The sequence below is a fragment of the Apus apus genome, chromosome 18, assembly GCF_020740795.1.
Source record: "Apus apus isolate bApuApu2 chromosome 18, bApuApu2.pri.cur, whole genome shotgun sequence".
Classification (NCBI taxonomy): domain Eukaryota; kingdom Metazoa; phylum Chordata; class Aves; order Apodiformes; family Apodidae; genus Apus; species Apus apus.
In genome coordinates, this window is record NC_067299.1 from 1294505 (window position 1) to 1319742 (window position 25238).

A 25238-nucleotide genomic window follows, 5' to 3' on the forward strand; every position below is an offset into this window, starting at 1 on the left:
CCATGAGATGGCATCACTAAGAGTTGCCATTCTTCATCTCTGGGGCTTTCTTGATGCCTGTTTCCCCTGTATCCTTTCTGGTGATGTCACAAAGTGAACTGAACCAGTATTTGGTTTAATTGTTGATGATGTTCCAGCAATGGGAAGGAGTTTTCTCATTGCACCTTGATTTAATCTTAATAGATGAGGGAAATCTAGGGAAAGTTGTGACAACCTGTGATTATCTTGTGGAGACAGTGTGAGATCTTGGAGGCACATCACTTGTTTCTCTTCCTGTCTGAAATACGTGGTGGGATGGAGGAGAATTGGCACAAGCAGTTTAAGGGTGGTTGATCCATGCTTGAGGAAGAGACTAGATAAGTTGCACAGTATTTTCCTCATCAGTAGAATTAGCTTCCATCCAGTTACAGGTTGATGGGAGAGATTGTTAAATAAATAAAATGAACACTGTGACCATTTTACAAAACAACCATTTTGTTGTTCAGATTGATGTATTTTCATGGGGTGTGAGAAGCAGTGGAGCACACACCTGAACACAGGCTTCTTGTGCTGGTGAGTTGCACACATCTCAGGTGTGCAGGCATCTCATGTTTTTCAGACTGCAGGTGGAATAGCAGGGCTGTTGAGCAACAGGTGACATCTCAGGTCTCCTGTAGCTGTATTTTAATGAAATCAGAGATGCTTAGTAGTGTTTCTTACCTACCTGTTCACTGTTTAACCTAGCTCTGAGGTTGTTTGGAATGGATACTGTTTACCTTTTAGACTATATTATTACAGTTGAATTTATAGTTATTTATTATGATTATTGATTAGACAAACTTATCATTTGTGGCCCCCTTAATCTTTTTTTGCCACCCAAAACAAGTAGAGGTATTAGCTTCAATGATTCTGAAACAATAGATAAGTAATATTGACCAGGGGCCAGTCCATTAAGGTATTTTTAACTTACTGATAATTTCCTACCTTTGGCCTTCACTTGTGAGGGAATCATCAACTGCCTTCTTCCACAGAGAAAGAGATGTTTGAAAAAATCCAACCATTTTCATTACAAAATATTTGAGTAGAATGGTGGCATGTGCAACACAGGTTTTAGGCCAGAGATGAAGGTACCCAACACCCAGAGTAATTGAAAAGTCCAGGACACAACTTTGCAAACAAATAAATGTTTAATTGCATTGTATAATGGATTTACAGTTGTTAAATATATTACTTTATGGGATAATTTATCGTTCTTCCAGCTCCTTTAGCAGTTCATCAAAGTGAGTAATGTACCACTTAGCTTTCTCTTTCACTTGCTTTCTGACTACATTTCCTCCAAATCCAATGAAGCAGTCCTGGCAAAATAGAAAGAATCAGCATGTATTACTGCAGTCAAATGTAAGGAATGGAGCTTCTCAGCAATTAGGATTGTCTTTAAGACTGTTTTTTTTAATTACGCAATTCCTCCTTGCCCCTATTTTGCTTTGCATATTCATTTTTCAGATTTATGAACAAGAACTTAATTAACTTTGGTTATTAGAGTTGTGTTTCAATAGGAGAGTTGTGTCTCGGGGCCTCCTAACTTCAAGGTTGTTCAGATTTGAGATTTTACTGGAAATGTGGTTCAGCATCAGGCCTCACTGCTCAGGAAGGAGTTAAAGCTCCAACAAACATGCAGCATCTCTCAGTTCTGCCTGTCCTGTTTATCTTCACTCTGTTTACCTCATTTGATAGATACCAAAAGTAAACATTAACCATGTCTTCAATCATTAACCAGAAACAATCATCATCTTTACATCTTAGAAAACCATCTGCAGTGAAAGTGCAGTGTTTAAATTTTCCACTGCTTCTTTTTGCCTTCAGGTAAAAAGCATTCAGCCAGTGCTAAGCTGCTGGGGTCGTAGCAATATCTACACATGGAATAGTTAGGGACCTGCTGTCACAGCTCCCAGTAGCAGCTCTGAGTTTGTTCCATTTCCATGTGCTGGGATATATGTCCCCCAGCACTGGTGAAGAAGGGTTCTGGGATACTTTGATGTAGAGAAAGGTGCTAAAGGGGAGGTGGGATTAAAAATCTTTCTTTTGTGAAATGACCATTTATAAAAGTTGTCCTTCTGTTCACTTTTTTGTTGTGTCACCCTGTGAGGGCTGGTGTGTCCAGAGGCATCATCACTGTGAGATGAACCCTCTTGGCAGGCCAGTGTCAGGTGAAGGTGCCCCAGCTCCGTGCCAGACCTTCATGCTAAGCACCAACCCACGTGCAGAGCTGTGATCTGATGGGTCAGAGAGAAGGGGCTACACAGGAGCAAGCACTTGCTGTGGGGATGTGGAGGGGAAAAGCAGATGTGATCATTTCAGCTGGATGTGAGATAGGTGGCTGGGCTGGCAGTCCTACACCCAGCCAGCACCCTGGCTCAGAGGGTGACACCCTTACTGAGACTGAACTGAGAAAAATCCCTGCATGATGCAGACTCTCTGGAGGGAGATTGCCTACAATGAGCTCCCTTAGGCTGTGGGAAGTGCTAAACATCTTCCCTGAAGTCTTAGAAAGAATTCAAACCCCTTTCCCCACCCCCCCCCAAAAGGATTTCCTCAAAAAGAATTTATAATTCCAGTTCTTTAATACTTACACCAGGGGGACAGGCTTCCATGTCTGTAGCTCCATCTCCAATCATAACTACTTTCTTAAAGTGGAACTGTTCCTTCAGATGAGTAATAACCTTTCCTTTCCCCCCTGATTCAGCTGTTGGTTGTGTTTCATCAAATCCTGCATATTCTCCTACAACACAGTGGAAGGACAAGTCAGACACAGCATATTTTCTTGTAAATGCAAGAAGATTTACGCTTAGGATCTTTACTGCAGAAAATGGGTAATTACAGGCAGTCCTGTAAGACTCACAGTATCAGCATCCCCAAGAAGGCATTAGAGGGTGAGCACGAACACTAGGATCTGCAGTGGGGATGTATTCAAGGGCTGAAATGCTGAGACAAAAGTAAAAACCCTGCATGGATAGTGTTACAGATCCATCCCCAGTCACTCTGGTCCAGTCATTCTGGCAGAAACGTTTCCAAAGCAGCATCCAGTGTGATGTGTAGACAGTGTGTGAGACACTAAGAACCAACCTCACTAACCACAGTTCTGCTTGATTACACCAGCTTAGAGTCCAGAGCAGCTCCACTAACCCCAGCAGGCTCCAGACTTACCTTGGGGTCAGAGTGAAGTTCCCTCTAAGAGCAGGTAAGTGTCCTCCACTCTTTTAAGAGAAAATGAAACTCTGCTGTCAGCAGCTGTACTTGTTCCACCTTTGGCACAGCTTGCAATTAAAAAGTAACTGTAGCTGGGAAATGTCCTGAACTCATGTTTTCCATAAGGTCTTGAAATTTTCCAACTTGGAGCTAGCTGGGTTGGTAACCAGGTGTACAGGCTGGGCCAGTATCTGTAGCCCAGTATCTGACAGTTTGAACCAAACCAGTGGCATTAATTAGCAAAGAGACTTGGAGGGAATCTCACCATTAAAGTAAAACTTCAGCCTGTTGGCAAAGATGTTTGCTGTTGGGATGTTCAGCTGTGCTGCCACATGCTCCACGATGCTCTGAAAGCCCCCAGAGACTAGGAAGACCTGGACCCCTCGTTGATGCAGCCTGCTCACCAGCTCCCTGGGGAGAAAGAGCAGTGACAGAGCCTGAGTGCCTGGCAGCACCTTGGGAGAGCAAGGAAGTTAGAATTCCTCTTTCCTAAACAAGGCTGCCTGTCCTGTGTGTCACTGCAGGTGGGTCAGGATGTGTGCTGCCTCCCAGCTCCATCTCTGCTGCCTGAAGCTTCTTTCCCTCACAACTTTGTGCACACACCTTGCTTGGAAAGAGCTGAACAAAACCATCACCTCGAGACAGACAGGTATTTAGTTGATAGAAACAAGCACTCCCTAGAATTTTTTTCTCTACACTCTCATATAGTTCCCTTGAACAAATGAGAGCAGACCCAGTTTAGGTGTTTTTTCTGAAGTAACAAAATAGCAATAAAATCTATAATCCAGGAAAAAAATAGGGAATGTGGGGGAGATGAAGCCACTGCACCAAAATAAAAAAGTGGGTTGAAAAGTGTGGAAATGTTTTCTAACTCGGGGTCGGTTCCCCAGACACTGGACACTGATGCCATTTTTAGAGGAGGGCACCAGCTAGAGGAGAAGAATCCAAAAAAAAAATAGACTTTTTCAGAGCCAGTTAATGTCAGTGGGGCTTGAAGTTGTACAGGTTTTGGCTGCAGAGGCAGGAAGATCAGCATGCAGCAGTGCTGAGCAGGGGTGGCAGCTACAGCAGAAATGCTAAACACTGAGAGGCAAAGTGGAGGCTTCACAGGCTACACAGGAAAGGAGGAAAAAAGGGAAGGAATGAAAAGGAAAATCATGTGATTCCAAACAAGGAAAACAAAGTTCTCTTTGTAGTTAATCTAGCTGTGCCTTCTGCAGGAATGTGCTTCATTCGAGGAGAAAATACAAGCACAATACCATCTATAAACTACTATATGTGGTAAAAAGGCTTCAGACTTGGAGCTATGGCCAGGTTTTGCAGCAAAGCAATCTCTGTCGATTGATTGAAACAAGTAGAAAAAGGAAAACCTTTTTGGTTTAGATAGTTAATGTTTATCCCAAGCCCAAAGATGAATGAACACACACACATATGTATTTCCCCTTAACGATTTTTTGATACTTTAGAGACTTCACTACAGGATGGCAGCTCAGAACTGTGGCTCCCCTCAGCTGAGCCCAGGGCCACAACTGCCCACGGGAGGGAGTGGTCATTTAACTGCACAACAGACCAAGCCAGGAGCTCACACTGGGTTCTAAATCTCTGCCCAGTTCCATCACCCACCCAAAACCAGATGTGAAGGAACAGATTCTTTTCCATGTCTGGTTAATCCTTGACCCAGCACTCGAGCCTCCCAGCCATGTGCCAGTTAACACCTAAGACTGATTTGTTTGTTTTTTTACGTGGACACTTGGCCACCTGAGATGGGCTCGGGCCATTAGGAGCTCCTGATGTAACCAACATGGAACTGGAGGAGGAAGGCAACCTAAACCAGCCCTGTGGCCCCACAGCCTCACGGGTGTTACCGAATTTGGTTGATTTATGCCATGTGATTTTGGAAGACTTGGTCATTAGATGATTTTAAATTCTTCTTACCTGATTCCTGGTGTTAGCTGAGGTGGGTTGTCGGATATTAATTTCTGCACTTGCTCATAGGAGGGACGTATGAGGCCTAGTCGTGCTGTTAAAGCTGCTTTGAATGTCACAGTGCCACCCATGGCTCTGCGGGTCCTAAATGGTGATCCAAAGAGAGCAAATCAGTGACACTTAACAAGGTGAGGCTTCTCTACAGAACAGTTAGTTAAAGGAGGCTGACAAGAAACAAGGTAAGAGACTAGAGGTTCTAAATTACACCCTGTCTATATGATAAAGGAGAAGATTGGGACACTGCAAAGACTGGCAGGAGCCACTGGTACATCTACAGAGATCAGAGCTCTTATGAGAACCAGTGAGGCAAAGGAAAACTATTTCATTCCCTCTCAGAGTGCATCTGAGCCACTGGGACCAGTATTCCTACACTGCAGCCCAGGTGCTGTTCTCTGAAAGTAACAGAACTTCTGCTACCAACCTCAGTGGAAGCAGCATCAGCCTCAGAGAAAAGAGAGTTGTCCCCTCTCCTCCATCTCATAACCAGGTTTGCTGGTTCTCAGCCAGGTTGAAGGCTGAGGGCTGATCTCAGCCTCTTGAAGGAATTAATGAGAGAATTTCTGTCTAGTTCTGCTGAGTGGCTCCACAATTACAGAAGTCACTTTGTTACGCGTTCATTCCACTTCCTACTCCTAAAATCCTCCTAAGCTGTGAATCTCTCCTATGACAGAGTTTAATGGATCCCTACAGCAACCCCACTGCCCAGCTTAGCCCCCTCCCTGCTCCGTGCCTGCTGTTCCTCTGCAGGGAGCAGCAGCTGTACCCACATCTCTGCCACGGCGTCTCCGACCCCGCAGAACTTGGCGAGCTCGTCGATGCCCTCCTCCCTGATCACCGTGCTGTCCACGTCAAAGCAGACGGCGTCAGCGCTGCGGAAGATCTCCTTCAGCTCCAAGAGGGACGCCATCCTTTTGGGGAGCTTCTTACTGTGAGGGGACAAGATAAAGTCTCTCTCTGAGGGGCAGATCTGCACTGTGTCTTGAGCCATTGGTGCAGCGGGTCTGGGTCTTGCGAGAAGGGACGAGCACGGCCCGGGCAGCGGCTTTTATCAGCGGGCGAGCGGCGGCGGGGCCTGGCTCGGCTGCTGATTTGCTCCCTCCTGGTGCTGCCTACTGGGGTTCCATTTACGTTACAGGTGGGCCGTGGGGCTTTGGTCACTTGCTGATTTGCTCTCTGCAGGCTCGGCCCATTGGTGTTCACATGGGGTTCAAGGTTGTAGCACTTGGCATCTGCTGAACCATCAGACTCTGCCAACTGCTGTGTGGGACTGGCAGTTCTCATCATCCTGCCCTCACTGCTCAAATGGATCTTGGTTTCTCCTCAGACCCAGTCTAGTGTGTCAAGTTAGTTGCTCCAGGAGACAGTCAAAGCCACTCGACCCTTAAGGATTTGATTGAACACTGCAGACATAACTATCTTAAACCCAAACCCATCAGTGAGTGGTTGTCCCTAAATCATGATCCTTTAGATCTTTTTCTATGTCCTGATTAATAGAAACTAAATATTATCATCATCTATGAATCATGGAATGGTTAAGGTTGGAAGAGACCTTAAAGATCATCAGGTTCCAACCTCAATATGCATAGAAGATTCAGCCATTACCATTGGGTATTAGTCTTCTATAAAATCCACTACAGCCTTGGTCTTTGAGAACTTCACTCAACCTGTTAAGAGATCCCATCAGGACACAGCTTTTTCCATAGCAATGGCTGACAAAAGTTTGTTTTCTTCCTTCTTTCTATCTGTCCAATTAAATATGTTGAGCACTTTTGCAGATCAGAAGCCTGAGGTGTTCGTCAGGTGCTTTCTTAATCTCCCCTACCCATCTTGTCCTTCCACCCTGTCCTAAGAGGGTTCAGCGTGGACTCAACTGTTTAATCTGTACATTTAGATAGAAATCACAGCTTTCTGTCTGTCTTATTCCCCAGATTTTTGTAAAAGTTTTTGTTAGGTTTTCTCTAATCTTCTGTTAGATGTCTCTCAGGACATGTGTTACTGATCTGGGTGGCAGGTTCTCTTTTTCTGAGATAGAGGAAAAAATACCATCAAACAGCATGTTCAGTACCTTCACTGTGCTACATACCTTCAGCCTTTGTGTTCCTCTCACTGAGCTAATTTATTTTTCTCCTGTATACCAGGTGAATTTTGATGGTGAAAGACTTCATACACCCAAGTTCCCAAAAAAGATGTATTTTTTGCCCTTTTTGGGCAAACTTTGCACCCCCAGATACAAAAGCCATCCAGAGAAGATGGAAAGCACTAGTGCTGCTTCCTGAGGTGACTCCTGTGCTCTCTCTGAGAGACCACACCTAAATAGTTCAGGGACTGGGAGCCTTTGAGTTTATTCCCATGACTGGTAACCATTATAGTGAGCACTGGGATACAAAAGGCTTTGTGAAAAATTGCCATAACGACCGAAAAGGTTCCTCAGAGTCACCTGCCTCACCAGTGTGAGAATGGCAGAGCAGGTGCCAGCCAGCCCGTGCTGCCCTCCTGTGCACTTGGTTTAGGTGTGAGAAGGCAGGACAGGGCCTGGGCTCAACCTCCCCATAAGTCAGAAAGCAAAGGTGAGTGGGGGTGCAGTGAAGAGGAGATATTCCAGAAGAGGGCTTTTCCAAAATCCTCCTGTGGGAAGGGCTGAATCAAGGACTGAATCATTGTTTGATGGGCCTCTGCTCTGGGTGCACCAGAGCTGTTTCTTGCACAGACATTGTAAAACTCTGCTCCAGCCTGAGAAGCATCACTAAGGAATTATTTGCTCCAGACAGCACTTGATTTTTTTATCTTTTTCTCTGAAGTCTGCACTGTACATGTAAGAGATAGTTCTGTGCCATCAGCATGGCACATCAGAGGCTCTTCTTGAGTGGCCATGGACATAAAAACTTGCCTCTGACAGAGGCTGGTTCTGAGCTAAGATTTGACAGAGGGGGACAGGGGACACATGGATCCCAAGTTTACCTTGGGTTAGCCTTGACTTGGTGTTGGCTGCACAGCTCTGAGTGTGTGTGTGTTTTTGCAGTGGAAGATTTGATTCCCTGAGCAGGAGGGCTTTGGCTTTGGGGCAGGCCTTGGCAGCCACTCGCTGCATGTATTTGTGCAGTGGAATTAAGGAAAAAAACATCCACTAACATTTTTTTAAATACTGGTGTGTTTGTTTTTTTCCAGGCTACTGGAAATTATAAAGTCCATCAGCCACGGATTTGGTGCCAATTTAGAAGATTTGCTCTGCAGGACAAGCCTGTTGCCTCACTGTGGTGTGACACTTGCGTCAGGGTGTTCCAGCACTGAGCCCTGGTTGTGCAAACCCACCAGGTTGCCTCATGCTCACCTGAGGCTGCACTGAAACAACCATAACACAACGTCACTGCATGAGGACACCATGCTGGGCTGTGATCTCTTGGTGAGAACCTGAAATACATTTCTGGCTGCATGTCTTCAAGTTTTTAATCTCTCAGAAAAATGTGATCGCTACAAAAAAAACACAGAGCAGGAAGGAAGAGACATTAACTTTTCCTTCTCTCTGGTATCCACATTTTCCATAGCCCTTTCCCTTCTGGATGCTCCTTACAATGATGAGACCACTGCTGTGGTGGACTTTGCTCTTTGATGGACAAATAGACAAGTTAAAGGAAAAATGACAGATACCAGTTGTGGAACCATGGTTGGAATTAACCCTGTCCTCTCTTTGTTCCATGCAGCAACTCCAAAAGAGTTTCAAGGTTTATAGTGCCCAAGAATGACAAATTGGAACGGAGGAATTGTGTTTTGAAATGCAGAGACCATCAGTAGTTCCTGATCTCCCCTGGCCTGTGACCTGCCAAAATCTTTCCTCTTTCTGCTATAGCTGAGCACTGAGTCCTGGCAAACACAGACCTGGTTTTGGCTGATGTGTCATCACTCATGTTGGAGAACTTGAGATGGACCCTACAATAGGTAAGCTCCCACAGGAGCAGAGGATAATCTAGGAAGGAAGCTTCAGCTATTGCTGGTGAGAAAAGCAAGTTCTAGGAGTTAAAGGTGGCTCACTTGGAGTGAAATAAGGTTCTTCTGCCCTTGGCAGAGCTTCAGGGGTTGCCATCAGCTCCAGGGGCTGGCAGGTGCCATTCCATGCTAACATGCCAGTTTCAGTGATTTGTGAAAATGTTTTTCCCAGCCCTAGATGTAGATGAGGTTGGGTGAAACTTGAAATAAAGATGGAGAAAAGGGATATCACAAGGGAAAAGTGGAATTCCCATGAGATCTCCCTGCCTCCAGACTATGAAGTGCTTCACTTGGCTGTTTGGAAACAAACATGGCATTTCCACAAGAAATAGTTGTGTTTCATAACAGAGAGGATGGGGTCACAGAAGCACAGACAGGAATGATGTAAAACCACGTGTCAAAAGAAAACAACTGAAATCTTTGCTGTTTGCTGACCCTCTAGAGCAGGGCACTTGCTGCACTGTGGAAAACTGAAACATCTGCAGCCTCTGCTACAAATAATGCAAAAGGAACACAGAAATGGTACTCAGAGGTCCAGGTGTTCAGGGAGCTGGTATATTTTAATGAGATCTCAAAATCCTCCCAGTGACAAGAGCTGTTGGCATGTCTCAGCTTTCAGGAGTGCTGCCACACTGCTACTGTGTATTGTGTTCCCATTCATTGCAGTAAAACAATGAAGATGAAGCTTTTCTGATTCACTTTCCCATTTCACAAGGTGAGGGTGAGCACTTCACTGGGATCCACCCTGGGAGACATTCCCACAGGTAACACTGCACTGAACATGCAGTGACAGTAACACATCCACATTGGACTCTTTATGTTGCTTTGAAGTGAAACTGCTTCTGAGAGTGAGGGATTTGGAGAAAATAGCTTTTGAAACTTTTCTCAGGACCTGCTCCCCTGGTATTAAATTTAAACAAACCACTTAATCTTCATTGTTTCTAGCCCTGTGTCTGTAAAATGGGAATAAGTTAGTGACAGCTCCTCTGTGCTGAGGTTTAACTGTCAGTGTAGGCAATATGGTCTGAAAGCTTCAGAGGGAAGGGGATATATTGAAACAGATTCGTTTTATTTAAGCAAATTGTGACTTTTTTTATATCCCTGCAAGAACTCCAAAAGTTCAATCCATCCAGACATAATTGTGAGTTCCTATGGCTTTCAGTGTGAGAATACAAAGATTCAGTCCTTAACCTCACTTTGCTCCCCACTTCCTGGTTTTCTGTTCAAAGGTGGATGCAAACCTGGATGCAAGTCGAGAGAGGAGCTGTTTTCAGCCAGACACCAGCACCTCAGCAGCACTGCCTGACGGTGGATTCCTTTCAGCACCTTTTCACAAGTTCTCGAAAAGGGGCAGAAGGAACCTGTTGGATGTTGACACACACCTCCCGGCTCTCCAATCCCCTCTTGCCTGTCCTGACAAAATGATGATGATGCTTCCCCCCGGCCTGATTGCATCATGCCTTCCCGCTGCTGCTATAAAGCCGCAGCAGCTGCTGCCGCACCTCGCAGCCCCGGCAGAGGACACGCTGCCTTTTTCATGCTAGACAACAAAAGTGTTACGGACCTGATACACCGAACGCCATCCCCTTACAAAGCGAGAGCAAAAAAATGTCCCCAGTGACTTACAGGATTGTGGTGGCCGTGGCTGCTGCTGCAGAACCGCTCGGTCGGCTGGGACCTCCCGTCACGCACACGCGGCGGCACGGGCTGAGCTGGAAGCGAGCCGCATTTTGCAAATCTTTTATAATCTGCTGAGTAAGCCCGGCGGGATGGTGTGTTGTTTGGTTTTGTTGTTTTCCCTTCCCCTGGGTGCACACATGGAAGCGGAGCAGCCCGGCTGTTGGCTGGCAGCGCGGCTCCCCGGGGGAGGAGCCGCCCGCGCCCCGCGCCTCGGCGGGGGCAGCGCCTGCCCGGGGGGCCCTCAGGAACTCTCGGTGCCCTCAGGAATTCGGGGGTCCCTCAGGAGCTCACTGGCCCCTCAGGAGCTCGGTGCCCCCTCGGCAGCCTGAGCCACGGGCGTGGAGAACGAGCCAGCGCTGAGGAAAGCTGCCTGGCTCCACAGGGAGCACCAGGGAGGAGCAGGATCAGCCCGGAGCTGCTCTCGGCGTGGGCTGAGGTGGGGCAGACACACCGATTCTCTCTGCATGAGAGGAAAGGGTTTGTGAGTCAGGGTTGTGATGCTGCGTTTCGGCTGGAGCTGCTGCTCGATGTGCCATGTCCACACACCCCAGCGAATCAAGACTCAGCACAAGCTTTGCAGGCAAAGTGAAAAGTTCTGCTTAAGAGAAGGCCCTGGCTGCTTTTCCCCAAATGCCATGTTAAAAGCAAGGGAGAAACTGCAAAGCCTGTCTGTGCTGTGGCTTGGCATCCTACTGAACAGCTTTCCTCCGACATGACTGGTGACACTGGTCAGGAATTGGGAGGCTGCCAACCCAGAACTGTGAAGCTGGTTGCTTTAAGGTCAAGAAAACCTGATTTAGCTGACTTACCCTATTTCATTCACTTGTGACAGGAGTCCCATGACTGCTGCCCCTCAGGAAGGACTGTTCTGCACCACTGGATGCACCAGCCACATTCCTTGCATCATCTCTTCTGCCATTCTGGAACCATTACCCCTCACAATGACATGCAGTAATTAAAATGAAGACCCTTGTGTGCCTCTCCTCCCCTGTCCTCCTGTCTGGTTTTTCAGAAGTTCCAGCATGTCACCATTTGCCAACAGGAGCACCCAGGAAAAGCTGGTACCAAGCCCTGGTGCTGCAAAACTGGTGACATGGTTCACTGTGGTCCTGTTTGTTAGCTTTGTCATGGCAGGACAGTGTGTTTTTAAAACAGATTTAGAAATCGTTTCTGTGAATAAGGTTAAATGAAAACAGATCTTGATAAAGATGAAAGGAAGCTGCTTTTACTGGGAACCTCAGAGGGGTTTGTGCCAAGATAAGCGGTGCATGTTTTGACTAAGAGAATTCCTGCTGAATATCTATATTCCCTTTATTTAGCTTAGTTCAATTGACATGCTGGCTGCAATTCAGTGAAATACATTATTCTAATCTGGTGTAATTAATTGTAAACTCATTGACTTCAAAGGACAGTTTAGGCCCAATGAGTGTCTGCCCTGTGTTTTTGCGTTAAAACCAAACATGTCAGTTCAACAACTACAACTAAGACTGAACAATGTAAAGAAAAGCTTGTCCTGGTGTCTGAAAAATGCTGCAAAATGCGGATTTAATGTGAAATTGCTAAGGAGAAATGTTACTATACCATAAAATAACTATCCTCACATGTGTGATCCAGGAAAGAAACATGAAGGAGTCTCCCTGGAAGCTTTAGGTGGATGCTGAGGAGTGAAGCACAGCTCACCTGGGTGTGTGAGTATCCACACAAGCACAGCAGCTGCCTGTTTGTACCAAAAAAAAGCAGAGACCACCTACATGAAGGACTAAAATAACTTTGAAAACGGCTTTTTTTTTTTTTCTTCTTTAAAAAAACATCTAAAATTCAAACTCAGTTTTCCCAGAACTGCTTTAATTTTATACAGTGGTAACTCCCCTCCCAAACCTGAACCTCCCTGGACATGGCCATGTCATGGTCAGCAGGCAGCCCCACAGGCTGCAGGTGTTTGGGATGGATAATTCCTGCCTTTCCTCAGGACATAACCCAGGAGAGTCACAGAACAGCAGCGAGGAACACAGAAAATCTAGCGTATGGGTTTGACAAGGCTGCCCTCTGCTGAGAACAGCCCAGAGAGAGAGGGATCAGGGCAAACAAGGGAGGCAAGAATAGCAAAATGCTTGTGTGACCTGCTGGCTACAGAATCCCGGGCAAAGCTGGGGGCTCAGGTGGTTTGATGGGGCACCCCAAGGAGCAGCAGCGCGGCCTGGCAGGGCCGGGCTGGCGGGGCTTCCGTACAGGCCCGGCAGGCCAGCAGCAGCCCAGCAAAAGCGAGGACTAAACACGAAGAGGAGGGCTCCGGAGCCAATGATGAAACGCCAAGTGGAACTTCCCGCACTCTGCAACGTTTAGTGTTTATTTCTAACGCTCCCGCTCACCGGGCAGGCAGCCCAGCCGCTGAGGAACCAGCGCTGGAGGGTTTCCCCGGGCAGGGCCCCGGGAGGCCTCGCGGGCCGCAGCTCCCACCAAGGCTGCCCCGGCCTCAACAGCATTTCTGTGTGTCCCAGGGAAGCGCGCCGGGACCGGGACCGGGACCGGGGCTGCCCCGGGGCCGGGGATCCGGGCCGCCCCGCCGCTCGCACCGCGCACACACCAGCTGCGAGTCACCCTAGCTCGGCGTTGCTTACCCAGAGCCGCTCGGATTGTTAACCCGGCCCGGTTTAACTACCAGTCCGGCCGCGCTCAAGTCCAACGACTCCTCCCGCCGCCCCACGCGCCGCCCGGGCTGCCCGTCACGGCGGGGGGGGCGGGACCGCGGGCGGAGCGACGGGCGCCGCAGCCAATGGGAGCGCGGCGGGCCGGGCGGCCGGCCAATGGGCGGGCGCGCCCCGCGGAGTGTTCTAGAAGGGGCGGGCGGGGGCGGGCCCGGCCATCGCGGCGCGGCCATGGCGGTGAAGGCGCTCAACCCCAAGGCGGAGGTGGCCCGCGCCCAGGCCGCGCTGGCCGTCAACATCAGCGCGGCCCGCGGGCTGCAGGACGTGCTGAGGACCAACCTGGGCCCCAAGGGCACCATGAAGATGTGAGGGAGCCCCGCGCTGGGGCGGGGGCGGGGGAAGGGCGGGAGGGGCCTCAGCGTCGGGGCGGCCGTGAGGGCCTGAGGGCCTGCGAGGAGGGCCCGGGGCTCGGGGGGCTCGGGGGGTTCGGGGAGCCGGGGCTCGGGGGGCTCGGGGAACCGGGGTTCGGGGGGCCGGGCGGCGGGGAACAAAGGCGGGGCCGCGTGGGGCGGAATGAATGGAGGTGCGGGCCTCGGGGCGGCTCGCGTGGCGGGGCCGGGGCCCGAGGGGCTGCAGGAGCTGCTGCTGCTCACCCCGGGGGGTGCTCACCCGCCTCGTGTCCCCCGCAGGCTGGTGTCGGGCGCTGGAGACATCAAGCTGACCAAAGATGGCAACGTGCTGCTGCAGGAAATGGTGAGCCGGGCCTTAGGCGCGGGGGGTGGAAACCTTGGGGAGGCGAGAGGGGATTTAGGGAGGCAGGAGCCTGCTCGAATTCCCTCGGGTGCCTGTGGCTGCGGGGGTCGCGGCCCCTGCTGCCCTGGCCTGCGTTCCTGTGTTGTTTTGCCCTCTGCACTGAGAGGCAAGTGTCCCCTGGGAGGAAGGTAAATCAGTACATCTTGCATTTCTGTACCTAACCTAGGGACATGGCTAGTGGTGTGAGGTTTGGCCAGGCAGACGTGATGCTCGAGGCTGGAACACCAGATGCACTACTTAGCAGAGGAGCTGGCAAGAAACTAACTAACTGAATGTTATTTAGTTTCCTAAGAATGAATAAAACACGCTGCTAGAGGAACAGCAAAGCGTTTAGGGAACGTACAGCATGGATCACACAGGGACTCCCTAAATTAGCTCTAAAGGTGCTGCTGTTAGTGTCAGCAACAGTCTAGTTGTGATGGTGCATCCTCAGCCTAAAGGAGAAAAGGGCTCTGTCGAGTTCACAGTGAGCTGAGGACTAGTTAGGCTCTTGGCACTCAACAACTGTGTGTACAGAGGTGTAGTCTGAGGGGGGAAATAGTGTTACATGGATTAATTCCATCAACTTGCTGTCCAGGTGAGTGTTGTTGAAACATCAGCTAGTCCTTAAATATTTTGGTTAGCTGGTTTTGGGGGCTGCTGACTTCCTGTGCCAGTGCAGAGACTCATTGCTCAGTTTCTTCCTTTCAGCAAATCCAACACCCCACAGCCTCCTTGATAGCAAAGGTAGCAACAGCACAAGATGACATCACTGGAGATGGTACCACCTCAAATGTCTTGATCATTGGAGAGCTCCTAAAACAGGCAGATCTCTACATTGCTGAGGTATGTCTGCAGTGTTTGTAGGTGGACAAGTTAAAAGCTCCTTCTGAGCCCATTTGACTTGTTTAATGCTAAATACTCCTAAGTCAAACATGAAAATTAACATGTATTTTTGCTTAAAATGTGTGTGTTGCAGGACTTGTAAAATGGGGAAAAGCTGGAGAGGGGACTGTAAGATTTGTTCAAAACCACTTATTGTGGATGCTGCAGCTTTTAATAACTTGCTGTTACTGCTGTTTGTTGCCTTTTTTACTTGTGTGTTAAGAAGGATATTTCCTCGAGGGCAGGTATTTTGGGTGAGCTACAGGATAGACACTCATCCTGCACAGGGAACACCCAAGTGTGCTCTGTAGTTCCCTTGGTTTCAATCCTGTGCTAGAACAAGTTGTACTTTTCCTCTGCATTGGAAGGATTTGCATTCCTTTTACATGTATTCAGAAGGACAGTACATTTTCTTGTCTCTGTAAAATGCATTTTCCCAGTGTTCTGGTGTCACATGAAGTGTTGAAACCACAGGTTCTGTTTGTCAGAAGGTACCATTTGTCTTCTGTTGTCCAACCATTTCCCTCCTTCCCTTGCATTAGGGTTTGCACCCTAGAATAGTAGCAGAAGGATTTGAGATTGCAAAGGAAAAAGCACTGGAAGTTTTGGAGCAGGTCAAAGTATCCAAGGAGATGGACAGGGAGACCCTTATGGATGTTGCCAGGACATCCCTCCGTACCAAGGTGCACACCGAGCTCGCTGACATCCTGACAGAGGTGAGTGTCACCCCCTTCTGCCTCTCCTTGTGTGAAGTGCTCCAGGTTGTGATTGTTACTGAGTGAAGGGTAGATGGAGAGATGAGAATGTGCACTTTGGAAGACTAATGGTCCTTTTGGGGGCTTTTCCCCTCCCCTCTGTTCCAGGCTGTGGTTGATTCTGTTTTGACAGTCAGAAAACCTGATGAGCCCATTGACCTCCACATGGTAGAGATTATGGAGATGAAGCACAAATCAGAAACTGACACAACGTGAGTATGAGTGTCCTTGAGCTTCAGTTTGATGGTGTCCAAGGTTTGAGGAGTCCGTGGTGTCTGGTTTTCTTCTTTGAAGAGCTTGAGTATCCTAAAGCTACCACTGGAGAAGTCACTGGGGAATGGGTGGAAGAAGGGCAGGAATACAGATTGCAGCCAGAAATACCTGGACAGCAGAAGTTTCCCAGTCACTGAGCTTGATTCCCTGATGAGAGTTTGGAATAGCAGAGAGCAAGGCTGGCTTTTGCTTTGGAATAAATATTTTCTAGTAGTAGTGTCTGAGGCTCCGCTGTGCTTTAGGCTCATGTCTGTTCATCAAAAGTACAAAATAGCATTTGGTAGATGGAGGCTGGCTTGTTGGATATTCCACAGGCTTGACATTTACCTGAGTGGCATGGATGAATTCTGCAGTAGCTTTCCTCAGTAGCTAATGCAGTCAGACACTATGCCAGAATAAACTCCCATTCCACACTCTGGTGTGCTGCTTTCAGTGAGCATGGCCTGGGAAGTGGGGCACAGAATTGTCACCTCCCAGCACAGTTTGTGTTTGGCCAGTTGCACTGTCAGTTCTCTGACTGGTCTGCACTTCTCTCGGGTTTCTATCTTCAGTGTGTGTTAAGTTGACACACAAAATGCTTCTTAATCTTTCAGGCTGATTAGGGGCCTGGTTTTGGATCACGGTGCTCGTCATCCTGACATGAAGAAGAGAGTGGAAGATGCTTATGTTCTCACTTGCAATGTGTCCCTAGAGTATGAGAAAACGTAAGTACAGAGCAACAAGGTGAGGAGCAGAAAATGCTCCTGTCTTAAAAGACTTGGATTTAAATTTGGCTTAAATAAGAACTGAAAGGACTGCACAGACTCTCCTGGAGCCAGGCAGGTGGTGTGGACAAGGTGTCACTCCTTCTGCAGCCCTTTTTTGGAAAAGTGAAGCTGGTGGCTGAGAAAACCCCTGAGAGGCAGAACTTCATACTGGTTTTTATTTTGTGTTTTGTTGGAGAAAGGCTGAAGTCCTTTCCTTCTTGGCCATAATTGTATATTTTAGAGTGAACATCTAAATATACTTCACAGTTGGCTGAATTTCAAATGGTAAAGCTCTGAAGCTGGAGAACAGGAGCAGCTACATGTTGTGTGCTGTTTTTTTGGGGAGCTTCTTGTTTGTTCTGTGTTTATTATTTATGTTTAGAATATAGCTGAAAGAATTGATTCTTGTCTTACTACTTTTTTGCTGGTTTTCTTTCCTCCTCCAGAGAAGTGAGCTCTGGGTTCTTCTATAAAAGTGCTGAAGAGAGAGAGAAGTTGGTGAAAGCAGAAAGGAAGTTCATTGAAGACAGAGTGAAGAAAATCGTAGACTTGAAAAGAAAAGTCTGTGGTGATTCTGATAAAGGATTTGTTGTGATCAACCAGAAGGTAAGATGAAGGGTATAACTGACTAGAAAAATTAATTTTAAAAGCTGGCTTTCTTGGCCAGTTTGACTTGCTTTGTACAGTTCTTCAGACAAATGGATCAATTTAGGCTGATGTGGTTTTGAGTATATGCATAAAGTTCCTGCTTGGGATCTTTGTTGAGCCCTGAGGAAGAGCTTGCTTGTTAGTGTCAGACAGAGAGGGTGGTTTTAGCTTTTTCTTTATCCTGACAGTCACTTTCTTTGTTTCTAGGGAATTGACCCGTTTTCCTTGGATGCACTTGCAAAAGAAGGAATAGTTGCTCTGCGGAGAGCTAAAAGGAGGAACATGGAAAGGTCAGTTCCTGGGAAGAGGAGGGTTTCAAATAACTTGCTCTTCCAAACATAAACAGGGAGTCAAAAGTCTGGCTTGAATCCAGCACCTTCAAGGACTCAGACTAAAAAGGCCACTTTGATCTGTCCAGCTCTTAGTGATGTAGCTCAGGGTAGTTTGTACAAACCATGGAAATGTCAGCACATGGAATGCCATAGGAAGGAGCTGTCAAAATGCTCCAGATCCAGACATCTCTTCTGCAGGCTCCTTGTGAAGAGCTCTTTCATAAACAGAAGCAGACTGTGCCAGGCTCAGGCAGCATGGGGTTCTGCATGCTGAGAACACTGCTGGTGAGTTGGGATTTCCTGCTGGGCAAGTGCTGAGCTGTGTGTGTTCCCCTCAGGCTGACCCTGGCGTGTGGTGGCACAGCCATGAACTCGGTGGAGGATCTGAGCCCCGACTGCCTGGGCCACGCGGGGCTGGTCTACGAGTACACGCTGGTGAGTGTGGCTGGGCTGGCAAGACACCCCACCTGGGCTCTGGCTGTGCTGGAGCGTGGGTGTTCAGTGTTCTGGGAGCTGTGCTGGAACAGGGATAGGTGTCCACTTGTACGTGAGCCTCTACCTGGGTATTTGCTCTTGTCCAAGTGTGTTTTCCTGTTATTTCTGTGTTACGCTTTTGATGTCTGTCAAGTGGAGGAAACAGAAATCAGCTTCTCCTCGCTCCTGCTGTTGGTGCAGAACTGAATCTGACACTGGATTTTTTTATGATGTGTGTATGTTGATGAAGCAAATGCACACCATGAACATGTACCCCTGTTTTGACAGGGTGAAGAGAAGTACACCTTCATTGAGAAGTGTGACAACCCCCGCTCGGTCACCCTGCTGATCAGGGGCCCCAACAAGCACACGCTCACTCAGATCAAGGATGCGGTGAGGGACGGGCTGCGTGCTGTTAAAAACGCCATTGAGGATGGTAAGACTGCTCTGCTCTGCCACGTGGAGCATTTCTGTTGGAATTGCCTCGAAATGAGGGAATTTTCTGTTGGCTTCCTTGGTATCTGATGCACTCCGCGCTGACTGGAGCTCAGTGTGAAGTGCTTTTACTTACTACACCTATTTTACAAGTAGTTGATAATGGTATAAGTTCCCTTATAAGCTACAGTGTGTCTTTTTAAGAGTGAGGGAAGATACCAAACTATGTTGGGTGTTGATAAGTTGGAATAGGTGATCATTGTGGAGCCTGAGTGTCGAGTTTCCCCACAGGAAGTGTGGTCCCGGGAGCAGGGGCACTGGAGGTGGCTGTAGCCAGTGCTCTCGTGAAGCACAAACCGAATGTCAAAGGGAGAGCCCAGCTTGGAGTTCAAGCTTTTGCTGATGCTCTGCTCATCATTCCTAAGGTATGAGGAACTCTGCTTGAAAGCATGCCGAGACCGGTTGATTTTTCTGCTGGAGTTCTCATAATTAACTACATGAAATGATGTCTGTTTTCTCAGGTTCTTGCCCAGAACTCGGGTTATGATCCCCAGGAAACACTCGTGAAGGTTCAGGCAGAGCACGCGGAGTCAGGGCAGCTCACTGGGGTTGATCTGAACACTGGTAAGAACTTCCTAAAATAATGGGGTGATGCTCCAGTAAGAAACTGGTGGCTCAGCTCTGTGAAGAACAAAGTTGCTCTGGATGCAGCAGCTGTACCTTGTGTCATGAAGAGCTGTGCCTTGGCAGGGGTCCTGCTGCTGCAGTCAGCCTGGGTGTGCTGTGGTGCTTAAATGCATTCTGTGCAAGTGTTCTGGGAAGATGAAGCACACACAGTTACCAGTGTTGTACAGTGTCTGACACCAGGGGTTAGCAGAAAGCCTTCCTCTGAATTGTGTGAACCCGTGATGTTAAAGACTGATTTACTTCTTTCCTAGGCGAGCCAATGGTGGCTGCAGCAGCTGGAATCTGGGATAATTACAATGTCAAAAAGCAACTGCTTCATTCATGGTAAATGTTACAGTATTTTCACTTTACATAGCAGTGGGTGTTTATCAATTTAAATTATCAATGTGGAATTGAAGGGCCCCAGGTAGAGGAAGGTGTCTTGTAAGGCAGAAATGAAGCCGAGTTGTCTCTGAAGTGTGTGGAAGTGGCTGTTCTGACAGTGTTTGTCTCATCTTTTTAGCACGGTGATCGCCAGCAACATCCTGTTGGTGGATGAGATAATGCGAGCGGGGATGTCCTCTCTGAAAGGCTGAGCTGGAGCTGCCAGGGTGGCAGTGGCTCTGGTGGTGCCCCAGGGGCTGGTCCCAGCAGCAGGAGCTCCTCTGCTGCAACAAACAGCCCCTCTTTGGTGAACATGGCCCCTCAAAGTACTAGCAACTGTTGAAAGATTTGGCTCTAAAAACAGCAGTTATTTATTTTTCATTTCACTGAAGTGAACAACTGAGGCTGCTTTCCTTTTTTACCCAATAAACTGTTCTGTTCTGCGCTCTGCGGGTGTTGGTTATTCAGAGCTTTACCTTCCTTGGGCTGGGGTCTTTAACTGACCAGGGAGAGGTGTTTGGGTTTGTGGGAGGGGAAGAGGCTGCTGTGTAGGTTCAATGATTTTCCTGAATCTAGTTCTGTTTGTATGTTAGGTCATTTAATCCCAGACTGGTTTGGGTTGGAGGGACCTCTAAAGATCATCTACTCCCACCCCCCTGCATGGGCAGGGACCCCTCCCACCAGCCCAGGTTGCTCCAAGCCCCATTAACCTGCCCTTCAACACTGCCAGGGATGGGGCAGCCACAGCTTCCCTGGGCAACCTGGGCCAGGCTCTCACCACCCTCACATGGAAGAATTTCTGCCTAATGCCCAATCTCTACCTCCTCTCTTCCAGTTTTAATCCATTCCCCCTTGTCCTCTCCCTCCCTGCCCTTGTCCCAAGCCCCTCCCCAGCTTTCCTGGAGCCCCTTCAGGCACTGGAAGGTGCTCTGAGGTCTCCCTGGAGCCTTCTTTCCAGGCTGAACACCCCGACTCAATTGGATTCTCCCTCCCTAGACCCTACGGTGACCGTAAGAGCCACCTTAAAATACACAGAAAACCCAGAACTGCCCCAGACGTCCCCGGCACTTGCTGGTGTGTGTGTAGCGCTGCGGGCCGTGGGTTGGTCCCGGTGCCGGGAGGTTTTTTCAGCCTTCACGTGCGGCATTAACGTGTCCCGTAAGAACCGGCCCGGGGCCTCGTGGGGCGGGCCTGGCCCGGAAGCGCTTCGCGGGGCCGGCAGTTCTTCCGGGTCAGCGGGCGCGGGGCCGGTGCCGCCCGGAGCCCCGATGGCGCCGCAGGGTCCCCGGGCCGGTCCCCCCGGCGCCCCCCGGGCCGGTCCCCTCGGAGCCCCCCGGGCCGCGGGGCTGTTGCTGCTGGCGCTGCTGGCGCTGCTGGCGCTGGGTGAGCGGCCCGGGGGCTCCGGCGGCCCCGCCTCGTTTCCTGAAGCCCCAGCGGCCGCTTTTCTGTCTCCCTTTCCTCGCTGCATCCAGCCCCTGGTTCGGCGCCGCCGCCTGGGCGATCCCACCGGGCTGGGCCCCTTCCTTCCCCGGGAGAGACGCTGAAAATGTGACTTGGAAATATTTGCAGCTTTTTACCCCAAAAACGCAGACCTCGGCAGGTGCCAGTCACGGTCACTTCAACCACACAAACTCCAGCCCATAAAGTGACTTCCTGGCCAATAATCCCGCTGTCCTGTGTATAAACCCAAGGTTCTGACAGTGAAATCCCTCCCTTTCAGGATCTGGGCAGGAGGAGGGAATGGTCTGGCTGCCCGGGGGGAGCTTCCAGATGGGATCCAGCTCCCCGGGGAAGAGGAACGAGGAGGGGCCAGTCAGGGAGGTGACAGTGAAGCCATTTGCTGTGGACAAATACCCCGTCACCAACAGGGATTTCAGGTATAGCTTGCAAAATTCCTTCCTTTTCCCCCATTTGTTTTTTCCTTTTTATATCTTCTTTCCCTCACCTTTTTTCCCTTCTCCCCTCTTTTCTATCCCTTTCCCCCTTCTCTCTCCCTTTCCCCCTTCTCCCTCCCTTTTCCCCTCCCCTCATGCCTGATCGTGTTGTGTTTTCACCAGGGAGTTTGTCAGAGAGAAGAAATACAAAACAGAAGCAGAAGCCTTTGGCTGGAGCTTTGTCTTTGAGGATCTCGTGTCTGAAGAGCTGAAAAAAAAAGTCACCCAGAAACTGGAGGTAAACCTAAATCCCACGGGGATGAGTTTCTGTGGTGGTGCTGGAGGTGGGTTTTCTGATCACATCCCTGCCTGACCTCTCAGTTTTCAGTAAAAGAAACCCAGAGGGGAGAGCCTTGCTGGTGTTGCTTTCCTGCTGAGCAGCAGCTGCCTCAGCCCAGCCGTTCTCCTGGGTTTCTCTGTAGTCTTGGGTTGTTTTGCTTTTGACACTCACAGCAGGGTTGAGCCTGGCCTGATTGGTGCTGCTCCTCCCTTGACATTCTCTCCTGGACTGGTGAGGTGCTCCAGTAAGCTGGCAGAGAGCAGAGCAAGTTCCAGAGTACTTTGTTAATCAAACCTTCCAAGAGAAAAACTGACCAGCATAGGCTGCCTGGTCTGTTTTCACTTTCAAAAGCAAATGCCTCCATTTCAAGGGGAAGCACCATCAAAGTGCCTGTGCTGACCCAGCTCAGGCTGCAATTAACCATTGCCAGGCTGACGAGTGCTCTTCACACTCACTGCAGTGGATGGTGTGGGGGTGTCACGGCTGTAATCTGGTGTTTCTCTTCCCAGTCTGCCCCGTGGTGGCTGCCCATCCAGAAGGCTTTTTGGAGGCAGGTGAGTCAGAGCTGGGAGCACAGGCCTTCATGTGTGCTGAGCCCAGCTGCTGAAAACGGGGGGAAACAGCATCTCCACCTGCTGTGCGTTCCCTGCCTCCCTCTGTCCTGCCCTTTGTTTCCTCCTTGATTGAAAAGTTGATAGAATCAATTAAAATCTGTTTGATGCCATGCTTCCCAGCCCTCAGGCCCTGGCTCCAGCATAAAGGACAGGCTGGATCACCCGGTGCTGCACGTGAGCTGGAACGATGCGCGGGCGTTTTGTGCCTGGAGAGGGAAGAGGCTCCTGACAGAGGAGGAGTGGGAGTTTGCTGCCAGGGGAGGCCTGGAGCGTATGTACCCCAAGCTCTGACCTTTTCCAAGCTGAGGCATTAAGTAATATTAGTTGTACCTGATCTAAACCTCTAGCCAGGGATGTTTTCAGAGGTTAATCTGGGGGGGCTGAACCACCTCTTTTGGCCTGGGAGTCAAATTAATAATGATAATGATAATAATAATAATGGAAGAAGTGGCTTATCTATGGTCTCAATGTATCTTCCTAAACAAAACACTTCTGCCAGCTAAAAATCCCTTTTCTTGGGTTTGGGGAAAGGAGTGACCCACCTGTCCCCACACCCTGCTGCTGCAGGGATTGCTGGGGGACCACAGGACTACCTGGTGTGAGTGCTGGTTTGGAAACAGGAGCTGTTGCTGATTCCCATCTCTCCTCACCTCCCTGGCAGTGTCCATAGGGATTAGACTGACAAGCCCCCATATAACCCTCCTGGGTGTTCTAAGCTGAGAGGAAAAGGACAGGCATAAAAGCCTGGTTGAAAATAGGCAAATGGAGAGGCTGGAGTGACACAGGATAATAGGTGTCTCTTCCTTCTTGGCAGAAAGGATCTATCCCTGGGGAAACAAGTTTCAGCTGAACCGTACAAATCTGTGGCAGGTAAGATCCTAAAAATCATCCTGTCTGTGCTGGGCTCGTCTAGGGGTGGTGCTGGGCTCGACTCCAGAGTATGTGTGGCCCCCTGAGCAGCTGCATGGTCCTGAGAAGCAGTGCAGGCTGACCTGCAGGGTACCCAAACCCAGCTCCTCGGGAGTTATCCAAAATTCCCCTAGAGGGAGCAGGCTCAGCCCAGCTAACCTGGGAAGCAGGGATTCCAGTGCTTCCAAAAATTGATACATCACTCAAAAATCATAGATAAATTTGTTTGAAAAGGGGGTTGTCTTGGGAGAACTTTAGATGGTTGATCTCTCTTGGCCAGAAATGCTGCCTAGAGTTTATTTACAACTCAGTTATTTCCATTGCTTAAGTGTTATGTGTCCTGTGAGGAGCAGGACTGGGTGTACCCCCCGTGGTGGGTCTCTGCTCAGGTGGTCTCTCTTCCCACAGGGTGATTTCCCACGGGCAGACACGGCTGCAGACGGTTATCACGGTGTCTCACCAGTGGCAGCGTTCCCTCCTCAGAACAACTACGGTACGGAGCAGACACCCCTGCCCTGCTTCTGGGAGGGCATTCCTCAATTAACACCAATTATAAATCCTGTAGTGGTAGCCGAGTTTCAGGCATGATGTGGGATCATGTCAGCATCTTGACCGAGTAACTGAGCCCAGCAAGAGCTCTGCTGGTTGGGACTGAGATTGGCTGAAGTGCACTTGGTTCATTTCAATGCACCTGCTTTTCATTAGAATTCACTTCCATCTGATTTATCTGAAAATTCCAAGCGTGTTGTCTTGAGGGCAGCAGATGCTGTTTCAGGTGGGAAACAATGAGAGATCTTTAAATGAGAGATTTGTTGAAGGTCGAGTTGTTAACAGGGGCAGGTTTGCAACACAATAACGAGCTGCTGGTTGCCAGTGTCGCCATTAAACCACGCTGTGAAGATTGCACCCGTACACCAAAGTGCTTCTGCAGCCCTTGTAAATGTGCTCTCATCATCGTGACACAAAACCATCTGTGTCTCAGGGCTCTACGACCTGCTGGGAAACACCTGGGAATGGACAGCATCAGAGTTCCTGGCCCCAGGGCTCTCAGCAAGGCAGCGTGCCCAAAAAATGCAGGTCCTGAGAGGAGCCTCCTGGGTGGACACTGCAGATGGGTCTGCAAACCATAAAGCTCGTGTCACAACCAGGTAGGTCTGGGCCATGCCCAGTCGCTGTTCTGCAGCTCTTTCTTCTTGATTGGTTGTAAAAGAAGGGGGTTTTATTTAGAGGGCCACATGTAAGCATTAACCAGGAAGGATGCCTAACTTTGGGTGTCTTTTTCCCTGTGAGAATGGGGAACACACCAGACTCGGCCTCCGACAACCTCAGCTTCCGCTGCGCTGCCGACGTCCCACCGGTCAGGGCTGAGAAAAGCCAGACCAAACCCGAGCTCTGAGGGTCACTTGAGAAGACCTGGAGGCATTTTCTCCTGTGGAGACGAAACCCCAGCAGCCACTTTCCTTAAACCCAGACAGTTTAAAAAATGTACAAAAATAAATACTTTCAGCTAAAACTCCTTTCTACACCGGGATGTCTGGACATGCACTGGGAATGGCAGGCAGGGGGGTTTGTCTCTAATGTCCTCTGGGTGCAG

The 25238-nt window shown here is 49.2% G+C and overlaps 3 protein-coding genes, 1 long non-coding RNA gene and 2 other non-coding genes across 6 annotated transcripts; 5 read left to right on the forward strand and 1 right to left on the reverse strand.

The window, feature by feature from the left end:
* Positions 1–1147: 1147 nt before the first annotated feature.
* PSPH (phosphoserine phosphatase) lies at positions 1148–6303 on the reverse strand. Its single transcript, XM_051636045.1, has 5 exons — positions 5979–6303; positions 5161–5295; positions 3491–3636; positions 2610–2758; positions 1148–1334 (listed from the first exon to the last, which is right to left on the reverse strand). The coding sequence occupies exons 1-5, from the start codon at positions 6197–6199 to the stop codon at positions 1224–1226; spliced, it is 762 nt and encodes a 253-aa protein (XP_051492005.1). The 5' UTR covers positions 6200–6303; the 3' UTR covers positions 1148–1223.
* Positions 6304–8395: 2092 nt separating this feature from the next.
* LOC127392283 (uncharacterized) lies at positions 8396–11855 on the forward strand. Its single transcript, XR_007891227.1, has 3 exons — positions 8396–8611; positions 8910–9144; positions 10422–11855. It is a non-coding gene; the product is annotated as an uncharacterized LOC127392283 (long non-coding RNA).
* Positions 11856–13727: 1872 nt separating this feature from the next.
* CCT6A (chaperonin containing TCP1 subunit 6A) lies at positions 13728–20355 on the forward strand. The gene is made up of 14 exons (XM_051635916.1): positions 13728–13882; positions 14207–14270; positions 15021–15155; positions 15737–15910; positions 16058–16161; positions 16816–16926; positions 17415–17574; positions 17824–17906; positions 18287–18383; positions 18711–18858; positions 19149–19282; positions 19379–19481; positions 19796–19868; positions 20047–20355. The coding sequence occupies exons 1-14, from the start codon at positions 13749–13751 to the stop codon at positions 20117–20119; spliced, it is 1593 nt and encodes a 530-aa protein (XP_051491876.1). The 5' UTR covers positions 13728–13748; the 3' UTR covers positions 20120–20355.
* On the forward strand, positions 15474–15605 carry LOC127392387 (small nucleolar RNA SNORA22). Its single transcript, XR_007891252.1, has one exon. It is a non-coding gene; the product is annotated as a small nucleolar RNA SNORA22 (small nucleolar RNA).
* Positions 16557–16685, forward strand: LOC127392386 (small nucleolar RNA SNORA15). Its single transcript, XR_007891251.1, has one exon. It is a non-coding gene; the product is annotated as a small nucleolar RNA SNORA15 (small nucleolar RNA).
* A 793-nt stretch (positions 20356–21148) lies between the features above and the next one.
* SUMF2 (sulfatase modifying factor 2) lies at positions 21149–25157 on the forward strand. The gene is made up of 9 exons (XM_051636074.1): positions 21149–21290; positions 21628–21784; positions 21965–22079; positions 22631–22675; positions 22856–23006; positions 23550–23605; positions 24053–24137; positions 24627–24792; positions 24935–25157. The coding sequence occupies exons 1-9, from the start codon at positions 21176–21178 to the stop codon at positions 25038–25040; spliced, it is 996 nt and encodes a 331-aa protein (XP_051492034.1). The 5' UTR covers positions 21149–21175; the 3' UTR covers positions 25041–25157.
* The last annotated feature ends 81 nt before the right edge of the window (positions 25158–25238 follow it).